Source organism: Astatotilapia calliptera, chromosome 14 (assembly GCF_900246225.1).
Source record: "Astatotilapia calliptera chromosome 14, fAstCal1.2, whole genome shotgun sequence".
NCBI classification, from domain to species: domain Eukaryota; kingdom Metazoa; phylum Chordata; class Actinopteri; order Cichliformes; family Cichlidae; genus Astatotilapia; species Astatotilapia calliptera.
The window spans coordinates 15,335,620-15,349,567 of NC_039315.1; the positions used below are offsets into that span (position 1 = coordinate 15,335,620).

At 40.2% G+C, this 13,948-nt stretch overlaps 1 protein-coding gene across 3 annotated transcripts in view; it reads right to left on the reverse strand.

Annotated features, from left to right (window-relative positions):
* Positions 1-13,948, reverse strand: part of ift80 (intraflagellar transport 80 homolog (Chlamydomonas)) — a 54,420-nt gene that overhangs the window by 26,871 nt on the left and 13,601 nt on the right. For all 3 annotated transcript variants that reach the window (XM_026192161.1, XM_026192162.1, XM_026192160.1), the window contains exons 6-8: positions 13,523-13,632; positions 12,437-12,526; positions 12,220-12,357 (exon numbers count right to left, since the gene is read on the reverse strand). In XM_026192161.1, coding sequence (XP_026047946.1) covers positions 12,220-12,357; positions 12,437-12,526; positions 13,523-13,632 — 338 coding nt within the window. The remainder of the gene's footprint in view (positions 1-12,219; positions 12,358-12,436; positions 12,527-13,522; positions 13,633-13,948) is intronic.

A 13,948-nucleotide genomic window follows, 5' to 3' on the forward strand; every position in this document is an offset into this window, starting at 1 on the left:
AAAGATTTGGCTGTGGGATGTGGAAGGTGAGTTTCGGCCGTCATCTAGCCAGAGTCCACTCTGGTCATTGAACACCGTATATCCATAATGGGCAGCTTTGTGGTCAGAGGGAAGGTGACAGACATGACGTTTAGTTCTCAGCTGAGGTTTGGGGGAGAGAGGGTGAGACCCCTGAAAGTCACAATGAGCTTATACAAAAAAAAAAAAAAAAGATGAAACACTTTACACATAGCAGCAATGCTATGTATGCAAGTCTAGGTGTGTACTCCAATGCAGATGAAAACACACTCACACAAATTAAAGTTAAGCAGTTAAAAACTGCTGTGTACCAACGTGAGAAGTTTTGTTTTGTATTCATTGTAAACAGTTTGTGTTTCCGTCTTCTTTTTTTCTTTGTAAACTATATCCACAAATACTCAATAAAAATATTTTGAATTAAAAGAAAAACTGCTGTGTATTTATGAAACAGATGCAGGAAAATGGAAAATAAAGTGCAGCAACTTATTTAAACATGTGGAATCATGAATGGATATACAGTCTATAAAGCAAAAACAGAGTTTCTGCAATTCTAATGCACTTCGAAGTCAGTATTTGGTGTGACCAACTTTTTTTTTTTTTAAAAACAACCTGAACTCTCTTAAGCAAGCTTTCTTGTAATCTTTTTAATCAGCCTTCAAGAATACTTGAAGGACATTCTTTGGATGTTAGTTATCTTTGGTTCCATTCTCTAGTTAGATGCTTTCACACTGCTTCAACTTTTGAGGACTCGCAGAGGTCAGTCCATGACTGATTCCAGTTTGTTCACCTGTGTGTTTGTCTATACAGTTATGCTTTTACTGCATTTACAGTGTGTTTGGGATCAGTGTCACGCTGAAAAATGAAGCTATTGCTAATCAGTTGCTTTCCAGGTAGTATTGCACGATGGATCGAAATCTGATGCTGAAATGCAGTTCCAAACCATGAGAGAGCCTACACAACATTTTACAGATGACTGTAGACACTCACTGTTGTACCTCCGCTGTAAATACTGACAATAATTTGAACAAAAAGTTTCACATTTGGATTTGTCACTCCATGAGACCTGTTGCCACTGATTTTAAGCCCAGGTCTTGTGTAATTTGGCATACCTCAGCCTATTCTGCTGGTTTCCCTTCCTTGAAAATGGCTTCTTGACAGCCACCTTCCCCTGAAGCTCTGGCAAACTGAAGGGCCAGATACATCTCACAGGAAAATAAATACACACCCCCTTTACGACATCTACCAACACTTTACAACAACAACAGACTAACAAAGCAGGATTAATTTATGGATCACAGCATATTACATTATAACCTAAAATGATCAAGATTATAATAAAAACTTAAAGATCATGACAAATACTTAAATATGGCATGATGTAACTGAGTAAAATATTGGCCAGGACTTGGCTCCAACACTTAGTATGTACTAACCTTTACCATATTTAGCTGGCTGGTGTTACTACTTGGGGCTATTTTTATTTAAGCGATGATGCGCAGACCCTAGCTTGCAGCATGCAACCACCTGTAAGTGCACACAAGACTGCACACACTCTTTTGATGCACGGCCTCTTCGAGGAGCGTGCGCTTGCTCTCCTCCTCCTCTCTTCCTCCTCACGTTCGGCATTTCTTGACATATGTTTACCATTAAGACTGGCAGGTGTTGTGGGCCTGCCCCTTCTCTCTATTGTTGCCCTGTAGCTGCAGCCGGCACGGGGACGACTGCAAAAAGGTTATTTTAAGAGAAAATTAGATTCAAGGCAGACTCAAACTTGTTTCTAAAGGCACAAGTTTGGGTAATAATGTTGGGCCTTCTAAAAGTCAGGACATTCCTGCCTTGGAGCAAACGTTCTGTTAAAGTAACCATTTTGCATATGCCTTTTCTATATGTCTTTCTTTCTAAATAGGCATAACTAACTCTGTCCTGTTACTTTTTTGAAGCAGTTTCTTGCCTTTAAAAAAAAAACACAAAAAACCATCCTCCCACAAATTAGTAGCTCATTATTTTAATGACAAATACTTATTCCCTGTAGGCTTGAAAGGAGGCTGTTGAAACACTGCCGGTGTTCAGCTTGAATTAAGCTGGCTACCATGCTTTCTAACAACGACAGCTTTGTGGCAGAAAGAAAAGTCAAAATATCAAGGTTACTCTGCATGGGGAGATATTTCTATTTGTTATTAGCAACTAATTATCACAACTGCAAAAGTAAGTTGCATATTTACATGTGTCCTGGTTAAAATGTGAGTGTTTGCACAAAAAAAGTGGCTTGTCTGGCAAAACTAGAGTGGAAAACCCCCCCAACGCATTGATACATTTTTCTTTTTGAAAACCATTATGTTTCACTGTAACTGAAATGAACCAGACCAGGCATACATACTCAATCTTTTACATCTACTCTTGAAACCATGCAGTGTATGACTAATAAAGCAAAAATATATATTTATTAGCATGTAGCAAAGGCCAGAAATTATCACATCGCTCCTGAGCTATATGCAAAAGTTGCCCTATATATATTTAAAATAAATTAATATGATAATACTAATAAAACATAAAAGCTAAAATAAAATAAAATAAAAAATAAAACAGTAGAAACTAAGTCAAAGGAAAAAATTAAAGTACGACTCTGTGCCACTGAATTTCTGTCTCTCTACAGTACCTGAAAGTGTAGGGAAAGGGTTAATGACACATGTCTGGGCTAATGGCTCCCAGTGGAGCTATCTGCTGATTCAGCCCCATTACTTCACAAGCATTAAATATATCTGCTCTGACCGCTCTCTGCTCCCCCCCCAGCCCTAACGCAAGTCAACAACATGCTAATCAGAAGGGGGGCATGAGAGTTTCAGACTCTCTGTGCTTTTCTAGCCCTTCATCTTGGACGGTCCTGACACATTTGCAGCAAGCGTTTAGAAAAAAACTTGTAACTGCCACATGTGTTAATGGGTCAAACAGACTCTGTGACCCATTAACAAACTTGTATTTAATGCAGTTACAACCCTATTTGGCCTTGTTATATAGAGCACACAATGCACATACTTTTTTCATAAACATAAGCATATAATTATGTATCTCTAATACTTTACAGTCGTACTTCAGACCATATGCCATTGTTTAGTTATGTTTTCAACTTGAAATTAAAAATATTGCTCAAAGTGTGAAAAAAAGTTTATCTCATCATTACATAACATAAACTGTGGGGGAAAAAAACCCACACAGTTCAAACCTACAATTTTCTCCACAATTTTTAAACAGGTGAAAGGAGAGCTATTCTCTGTTAGTTTAACACTGTGCTAGTGAGCTAGTGGGAGCTGACCTAGTCCGGGGTTAACAGTCTTACATAAATCAGAACAGATGGCAGACTATCTGCAAAGCCAGCTGGCTTTAGTTTGCCTGTGTGTCTATGTGTAGGACAGGACCTGGCAGTGCAGGTACAGAGTAACTCCCTGCACATAATAAACACAAAATATCTCAGTGTAATGGACACTAGACATATACAGGCAAGTATAAAGCCCTAAACAGACATAGGGTGTACATGTCTGAAAATGCTGACACCAATGTTCAGGACCAAACCTGAGCTAAACCCACTATGAAGTATATATTTAAAAAAATGCTCAAGAGTGAAACTAAAAACAAAGCAATTTGCTTTGGGGAAAAAACAAGAAGGTCGTTTTGGATTAGGGCTCATCAATCTCTCAGCAGATTAGGAGACCTTGTAAACGTCAGCTTGCAGTGAACCCTCCATGGGGGATGGGGTTGACTATTAGGATAAGGACAGCTGGGCCTATGTCCAGGACTGGTCAGACCTGTGTGTGGGAATGTCTCAGGCTGGGAGCTGACTTCCAAGATGGATTCTACGTTCCAAATACCCACACCTTTTCTCGAGATGGTTATGTTACTTTAAACCAAATAACTTTTTAAATAAACATTTGTGTGCAACTGCAACATCATTATAGTGTTATTTAACTGTACATCATCTATGTATTGCAATTCCACACTGTTTGTATTTCATGCTGCATGTATTTCATGTTTCTGTGTAAGTAATCACTAGTATACAAAGTGATAATATTAGTTGCTTTGGTAACAAGTGTGCACACGCATACACGCACGCACACACACACACACACACGTAAGTCTACAAGTGGGGCATGGCAAGACAGAAGTAAAAAAACTGTGCACGTGAAATGCATTAAAGATGCAACTTATGAAGAAGAAATACATAAAATTCAACCGATAACTGTATTGTTTGTTAAAGATTTAATTTAACTCTGACCACTGTCAGAGTCCTTCAGTTTAACAATATCACTGCAAAACACAGTGTTATTCTAAAAAGTTGTCCTTCAATCTATTGTCATCTTGTCTGCTTTTATTCAAAATCGGCCTTGTAAAGAATCGCTGTGTGTGCGTGTGAGTGTATGCAAAACATACAATACAATCAAAGTAAAGGTTTCAGTATTTACTGTGCAATGACAAAGTAAACCATTTGCATTTCCTGACTCTGCAATAACACACTATAGTTATCTTATAAGCCCATTTGTAAACATAGGCTAGAGCTCCACAAATCTCTGTATTGAAATAGCCATTTGGCTTGGCTAACGAGATACAGAGGCTGGGCCGTAGACAAGCATAGTGTGGCATAAGTTGGAGCTTTGGCAGAGCAAAGGGAAGTGGAGAGAGACGGGAGAGGGACGGCAAGGGGGGGGGGGGGGGGGGGGGGGGGTCAAGACAAGCTAGAAGATAGCGAGAGAGAGAGAGAGAGAGAGAGAGAGAGAGAGAGAGAGAGAGAGAGAGAGAGAGAGAGAGAGAGAGAGAGAGAAGGGGAGAGTAATGATCTACACATGGTTTCATGCTGAAGCCTCAACATAGTAACCATAGACACATGCTGGGGCCTCCTGGGACTCATCAGCAGGACACAGCTGTGAGCTGGACAGCAGAATTCTATTAGCACCAACTATGCACATATGCACTTGCAAACACACACGCGCACAGACACGCACCCACACAGGTAATTTGGGTGTTTAAAAGCATTTGGCATGCTACAAATGGCAGAATGCACAAGACCCCACTATATCAGTGATGACAATTTAAGAACAGACAGGTTTATTTTGGTCATCGTATGAGCAGCACAGACTAAGGCTTTGAGAATGTATCCAGCCCTGTCTGTGTAGAACACTTGTTGATACCTGCTAATCTTACTTCCATCATTATACCATGGCAGATCTCTTCTACTGTCAAAGTATCCACACAGTGGAGCATACACAAAGTAAACTACATATGACAGGACAAAGCATTATTCCTCTGTTGAAGCAAACATATATAACAAATTTGAACAAATGAAGGAAGCAGTCATTAAATTACTCAGCATCATTCTGCTCCATGTGGAGGCCAGCAGAGAGGGGGAGGGAACCCTGGGGTGCAGCCAAAATTAAACCCTTTCAAATCATCCTCTTCTGGAAGTTGGTCCAGTGCCTCCAGCCCAGCCCTAGCCCTCAATAACGGTCCTTAATGAACTCTGGGCTGGCAAAAAATCTCAAAGTGATACCCCCAGTTCCACACATACTAGGCTCTCCCCTACTTGTGTGCACAACCAAAGCCCGTTATTTGCTCCCTGCCTTCGTCACCAAGTATCACCCTCATGGCTTTATCCCTCTTTCCTCTCTTTCTGTCTATGAGTGTGACATGTTTGTCTAGCTAGTGGAGGTAGTGATTTAGCGTTGCTAAGAATGATGACTCTGCCAGAGCGGCTGGCAGGGCACTGTCTTACTGTCGTACTCTTACTCCAGCTTTGGGGGGAGGGAAGGAGGGTTTGAGAAGTAAAGAGAAAAAAGAAAAGAAAAAAAAAAAAGAGAGAGAGAGAGAGAGAGAGAGAGAGAGAGAGAGAGAGAGAGAGAGAGAGAGAGAGAGAGAGAGAGAGAGAGAGAGAGAGAGAGAGAGAGAGAGAGAGAGAGAGAGAGAGAGAGAGAGAGAAACCACCGTCTTTTATGGAGACCAATCCTCCAAGCCTCACTGCCTAGGCCAACTTTAAAGGATATATTGGACAGTTCCACACTACCCCACCCCCCACCCCTCCAACTGCTCTCTTTTCTCAGCTTTTCATGCTCCCCTCCTTTTTGGTTTCCAACAAGGCAAGCCTTTAGCCGAACTCGGGAGAGGTGTAAAAGTAATACCATGTCAACAAGTGCCTTTTACTCTAACCCACTTTACGCACACAAGCACTGACTCTCTCTCTCTCACACACACACACATACACAAAAAAGAAAAAAAATTGGGGTCAATCATCTGCAAGATGGACCTAAGTATACACTGTTCCACAGAGTGTGCCAGAATGAGTTCAGCAACACAGAAAACCAAAGCCTGTTCGACACAAAGGGCCTCGAATACAAAGGAGAAATCATTATCCTCACATTCTGGTAGGGGAAACTAATGAGCTCCTTGGGATGACAGATTAAGTCTACATGTAAGTATTGCATCTAATAGTCTTACACTATTCATGCTCGCAAAGGTTTCATCAAGACTGGTAACCTCATTAAAATCTGTTAAAAGAAATGAGTGAAATTATTCCTATGAAAACAAGGATAAACTGTAGAGGGAGAGAGCTGAGAGAGGACGGGCAGACCTCAGATTCAGAACTGGAGTTCTTTTTCTACCACTTCACAGTAATATGGAGGAAGCTTTCTGTTCTTACTACAGCGAGCGAGAGAGAGTGTGCATAAAGGAAAAGTGCAGAGTGGAGAGAGCAAGAAATAGCATGCAAAAGCACAGATTTTTAAGGGGAGGGAGAGAGTGAGAAAGAAGAGAGTGAGGGACAGAGAGCGCAAGTGGGAGGAGGAGGGAGAGAGAGAAAGAGAGAGGGGTAGCCCTACCCAGTTGCCTGGGGAGAAAACTGCTCTGCTGCTGACTCAGGACTCTCTTTGTTTGACAACGCTCCCTAGCTCTCCCTCTCTCTCTCTCCCTGACACACTCACAAACTTACTTGTCTTTTTTCAAATACTAAGACACCATGTTTTTTAATGTGCACATGGTCTTTCTTTGTCAAAGCTACACCATTAATTTCACTCAGTCTCTGCTGTTTTTCTACTCCCTATCCTCAACGTGTGTGTGTGTGTTTCTCTTTTACTTCTGCTGCCTAAAAACATACTGTACTGAACGCCCCAGTTTCTTGTGATGAAAACAGATAAAGGTTTGCACTGTAATAAATCTACAGTGGTTTCTTTTGCTTTTTCATGCTCCACTAACAGTGGTTCACAATCAGGACCAGAACTCTTGGCCATTTCATTCTTTTCCAACAGCGGCACTTTCCAGATGTTGGCTGGCCAATGGCTGGTAGCAAACTTGCCAGCACACGCTCAGGTATATGCTCCCCAGTGGTAAAGGGGGAGACCTGTTAAAGGGACTAATTGATAAGCCGGTGATGACTGATGCCTAGCAAATAAGAGTCTACGGCTCAGAGGGAAAATAAAGACAACAACAAGTGTGGCAGGCTAACAGACAGTCAAGAGGAATACACTTTCTGGGGACATAAACAATAGCTAGCTGTGTTAAGGACGGGTGGACAAAGATCCTACAGACAAAGCGGGTGCAGATGAAGACGCAAGGGATAATGAAGAAAGTTAAACATGGACCAATTCCAAAAGTGGCAATGCTGAGCAAAGCCCTAAGGGGACCCCTAGACTCATCCAGAAAAAGAGAGGTAAAGAGGGCCTCGAGGAAGGAACAAGGGAGACGGAGCCAAGAGGGGGAGCACTGATAAGTGCAAGGTAGCCAAACATACCCAAAGGGAGTAGGGAGGCATGAGAAGCAAAAAAAAGAATGATAGAGGAAGATTTAGACAAATGAGGTAATTCTATGTTTAAAAAAAAGAAAGAAAGAAAAAGTAAAAACATGCAAGAGAAAGAAACAATTAGGAGCTCAGTCTCCTGCATAATTTTACCCAAAACTGACACGAAGTGGATGAATAAAATATTCAGTTCGTTCTAAAGACAATGTAGCTAGCAGAAAATCATGGATAATCACTGATTGTTATGAGTGAAGACCATTTCGGCTTTTCAATCAAATAGAAAAATCAAAAAGGGTATAACAGTGGTTTAACACTTTTACATTCTCTGCCTTTGAAAGCAATGCTACTATTATGAGGTATAACATTAACAGATCATTTTCTCAAAACTGTGTGAGGTTAACAACTGTTAGTTCTTTGTGTACCAACAACTGCAACACCCGAAGGAAGGGGATTTTTAACTATAAATGACAAAGATATTCATAAGAAATAGGGCTCACCCTTACGCCAACTTTACGAGTATTCAGACTAAGCTAGTCTCCTGTGCACAAGTATAATTTAACAGAAGGGGATTAGAAAAGAGATGGTGGAAAGGAGAGTGGAAGAGTAAGATATGCACTTGAGATTATTGGTGGGAGCATGAGAGAAACCTGGATCATTCCAGGTCAACCATATTTTTAGTAATACCTCAGTTAAATGAGACCAGAGGAGAGACAGGAGCAGCAACCATTAGGTTCAATGAGGTATACATCTACAGCCACTTTCAGATTGACACCAAGCCCTGCATGAACAATCACAGGCTGATTATTCGTTTAAATGAGGTCATTCTGGTAAACACTCAGATTTTCAGCAAAAACAGTTATGCCTTCTTGATCTGACTCTGCTTACGTGCCTTTGACCAGCCTCTGAACTTGGGATGATGTCCTGTGCTCTGTGTCTCCTACAGCAGAAGAAGAACTTGCTCTTCATGACCAAATAACAAAAGCAAAAAGATAAAATCATATTTTTTTAATGAATCTATTGAAAGTTTAAATAGATAAACAAATATTATTCTTATTCCTTCACAATATTCTTCCAGGGAATTAGAATAGCAAAACCAGGCAGCTTTAACATTTATGCATGTGAGCACGGTTGTACAGCAAAGAGAGAGAGAAAAAACAAGTGTACAGAAGAGAAGGGGGAGAAGGGGTGGAGAGCAAGAAGCGAGAGGGTGCTTGCCTGGCACAATGAGTCCTACTTGTTAGCTAGTGACAGTGTCAGGGATCGTGACAGGGTCCAGACGCTAGACACCAGCTGCAGCGCCTCGTAAATAGACTGCTGTCTCGCAGGCACATTTGCACGGCAATGGTTGCACACAAATGTGCACACACAGGCATGTGGGCACATGCATATACTATGGCAGGCACACAGACAGACACTGACTTATTGTGTCTCCCAAATCTTGTAAAAGGGACAGTGAGCCTCTTTGTGTCTTGTGTGATGTTAAACCTCCTGTAAAAAGTGCTTTACACAAAAAGCGCTCTACACAAAAGAACTCTAAGCACCATAAAAGTCTAAATAAAAGAAATAAATATGTATTAATAAATCAGTTATCTTTTAATTGTTAAGAAAAAAATGCTACAATCAGTCCATGGGTGACTTGCTGGAACTGCAAGACTAATTTATTTATTTTTTTGCTACTTTTGTATTTGCGTGTGTCCACCCAGCCTTTCCAGCGATAATGGAGAGGGGTAATTCACTACATCTGCCCTAAGGCATGGAGGAGAGAAAGTAAAAACGTAGACGAGAGCTGATAGTTTAGAAGGAGAGGAGAGCCAAGCTGGAAAAGGGTGAAAGGGTTAAATCTGCAGGACTGATCCTGCTGAGCCAGCAGCAGTACGTTAAAGTGCAAGGTTTCATTGTAGCAGATACAGAATGAAACTCCTTCCCATTAGTCACGCTAGTAACTGAAAAGGCTCTTCACGCTGTTTAACCCTTGCTGTGCTGCAAACAAACCACAGCAACAACACAGGTAAAGCACTTGTAAGCAGCTAATGGTTTCTGTCTGCAACTTCTCATGCACAATGACATTATAATAAATATACAACACTGGTCGAGGGTGCACATGTAAGCAAAACTTGAACTTTTTCTCTGATGCATGAAAGAACCTTCTGTCTGAATTCACACATAGAACGCGACTCGGACGGAGTGACCTTTTGAGGGGGATTTTCTTTTTCTAAACTCTTTTCCCCCCCTTATTCCCTGCACCCCCACTCCGCTTCTCTTCTTGAGCAAGCCTCCCACACCATGCTACAGCACACACTGTCTCTGAGGGGCTTAGGGAGGAGAAGGCATGCATACCCTTCCTCCAGTCAGAGCAGGGCAGAACCATAATCATCATAATTATCATCATCATCACACTGCCTTAACCAAGACACACCACAGCAAAGCAAGTGGTGCAATGATGAAACAATGGAACAAACCAACCACGTAAACAAACCCATAATGGGAGGACATAAGGTTACTCGGGTCATTACAAAAAATAAAGGAGCAAGTTGTAATTTTAATAGTACATTATTTTTAGTTTTGTTTACACGGGCAAAATGGATATGAGCTGGCTTAATTTGAATCACTTCCTCAAGCTGCAGCAATAATCTGGCAGGTTACTCCAAAACAACTGAAATCGCTGGTTCAGAAGAGCAAAAGTAACTATACCAAATCTGTCTCGCAACGCAGATACAAACACACACCTTACTCCTGTAGAGAAGACATACTGGTTGGTCCCGACCTCTCTCTAGCACATATGATTTAGTACCCCAAGAAAAAAAAAGAAAGACATTTGATCCTAATTAAATCAAAATGAAGCATGAAATGCCCGATGATCAGGACACAAAAATCCCAGCCCAGGTTGTTTGTTTTGATTACTGCGATCTGATGCAGCAGTACAGTGACATCTGAACATAAACTCAAAGAAGCCCTAAACGTCCCATGAGGGAACTGGTAATATTGCTCTCTGCCAAGTGTTCAGCAATAATGAAACAACAATTACCATTCATCATTCTCTCATTTCCTTTCTCATTACTGAAGTTACCATCAGCACCAGGTAACAAGAACATGTGGCATGCAGCCTAATGTGATTTAAAGAGATGAATGATGTATAGAAAACACGTGGCCTGTAATGAGCTACACACTGTAAACCATACTGCATTGGAAAAGCTGACACTGTGCTATAGACACTGTATGTTTCGAGGAACAGGACTTCACACACTACAAATAAATGCTACACGGGGAGATGTACATAAACTAAAGGAAAAAGTACACAAAAAAGCTAAAAATATGTGGAAAGTACATGGCCCTGATGATGTACAGCTTCTGCTCTTTTTTTCCAGCAACAGCTGCATATAACTGAGGTCAGTCTGATTTCATGAACAACCCCCTTTTAGAGTATGTCACTGAAAGGTAATAGTTAAATTGTTTTTGAGGAACAAGTCGTTCGTTTAAAATGATGAATTTTATGATATCCTCAAAAAGTGATCAAAAACCTGGAATTAACTTAAGCACATGCTAACATACTTTGATTTTTTTTACTCAATATATATACTTTTTCATGAGATTACTGCGACAAAGTTGTTGTTTTTTTCCTGTAGGACTGCGTGTACTTACTTACTGACTACATGTGTAACCAGAGAGGAGACATGTATTACTGAAAATTCAACCTTAGGTAGACTTTTTGTAAAAAGATTACATATGGCAAATGATTATCATCCTTATTAAAACAGTTCCTGGTCAGGTGTAAAAGATTAGATTAGACTGAGTGGTCATTTGAGTGTGTTCGTGTGCCAGGGTTGTGTTGAGATTAGCTAGTTACTGGCTGTGGGGAAAAAAAAAAAAAATCAACTTCCACATTTTATTTTCAAAAAAGCAAAAATGTTACACAAGTTTTTTTATTATTAAATATTAGTAAATTAATGTATCAGGTTGAAATTGTAAGGTCTTTACCTGACAATATAAAGCGCCTTAAGGCAACTGATGTTGTGATTTGTTGCTATAGAAATAAAACTGAATTGAACTGAACTAAATTGTGGTTCACTGACGGACTGTAGTCCTGCCCATACCCTACCTCCAGCACTTCTTGTTGGATACATGGGTAAGACAGTCGATGATGAATGTGTAAGAGGTGCCAGAAATCTCAAATTAAGTTCACTTTATGTCATTCCAGGCATATTAAAATACACCGGGACAAAATTATGTTTATGAAAGCCTGAGTAAGTGGAAAAAAAAAACAAAAAAAAAAAACAAAGAAAATTTGCTGTTTTGAACCCTTTTGCCAAAACTGTGTCTATTATTAACCTCTATTTCACTTCTATAGCTAATACCAGACATCCCATTTACATTATACTATGTTCAACATTTAAAAAATAAAAATACATGGAGGTTATAATGGGTTCACTTACTCCAGTCTTATCACAGAGCCGCAGGGTGTTGAAAGAGCCCACAGCAAACACCTCTCCATCTGGAGCCCAGGACAAAGATGTGACTGGGTAGTCATGAGACAGTGAGCAGTGAAGCAGATGTCCAAAGCTGTCCCATACCTGTTGAAGAGGCAAATGGTTTTAAAAAGGTATTCAGTAATTATTAAGACATCAACAAATATACTAAAAAGCCACTGACCTTATATTTACAATCTTCCCCACCTGACAGGATTAGGTCATTGACTGAATTCCAGTCTACCTTCAGAATGACCCCATCATGAGCCTTCCACTAGGGAGAGAAAGATAGAGAGAAAGCATACACGTAATGGAAAGAATGGGGGGAAAAAAGAAAAAGTTAGGTTAAGAAACATAATAACGTCATCAACACATAACATTTTGGTTTGAAGAGATCTCTAACAAATTCCTATACTTTTCCTTTGTCCAAAAGGAGGATAAAAATAAGCTGGCTGGAATAAGCACCCGTATGGAATTTATTTTTTGGTCACGACCACAGTTACAAGTTTATGAATTGTTTCATCTTAGCCAAACTGAGAGCTTACTTTTAACATTATGTGTTACAGTGTAACACAGAACAGAGAGCCTGTTCCCAGCCTTATCTCACCAGACCTAATGTACCATTCTGTTCCTAATCTGTATAAAAATTTTATTTTTTGTACACTGGTTACTTATTCCATGTACCCAAGGAAGACACAGGTAGATATTCTGTATTGCTGTCTGTATAAGGGACTGCAAAGGTCAAAGAGGATGATGTTAGGGGGTCTGTGGGGGAGGGGGGAGGGGAGTTCATTTGTTTAGTTCATTGTGTTGGTCTTCAGGGGATCTCAGAGGGAGATAATAAAGTTGGGACATTGTGCTTGTATATGAATTTATGTGCAGTAATAGCTTAGTAATAGTTTTCTTATAAGCCTTTAAGTATAGTGTAGCAGAGGTGAGAAAAAAATCTTCTCTTGTTTCAGTGTCTTTTATGAAATTAATGGCCTCGCTGACTCATTTAAATGGAGAACTCAATTTTGCTTCTGTTTGACATAATAATTTCAAGTTAATAATTCACTACAAACTATACTATACTGAGAGGTCATATGGTCTGGAACTGGTTTTCATATACATATGAAATAGCATATTTTGATGTCTAAATCCTACAAGCCTTTGTAAATGTCAGTAAAATGAAAACGAATATCCCCAAGTGTGAATTTGCACTCAAGCAACATGTGTGAGTAACAGAGAGAGTTTAGTCTGTCGGCTTACTCAGAAAAAGTTTGTTTACCTGTATGATTTTGGCGCTGGGCTGTAAAGGCTTGATAATTAGCTGTCTTCCTGAAGTGTAGAGAATTCTGTCCGAGTCCGGACCCCAGGCCACAGAATATACAGGAGATCCTGGAAAGACATCCAAAAGCATAGGATGAAGAAAGCAGCAATCTTCTATTAATCATGAGCCAAGAGCACAGAGTTGTGTACAAATGCGCCCTCTCTCATTTACAAATCAGAATTTGCTGTGAACAATAGCTAGAGGATGAAGCAGACCCAATTCCTCCTCTCAAAAGATATCATACTCAATCAGAAATCTCACCTCATTTAGTCTACGTAACAGCACTTTGCTTCACTTACAAGAAAACCAGCTGAGAAAATCAGTCTAACTTCTACTGCATAAGCACAAGTGTGTGTCTCTGTGAGCAAGAGCGTGTGTTGAGCT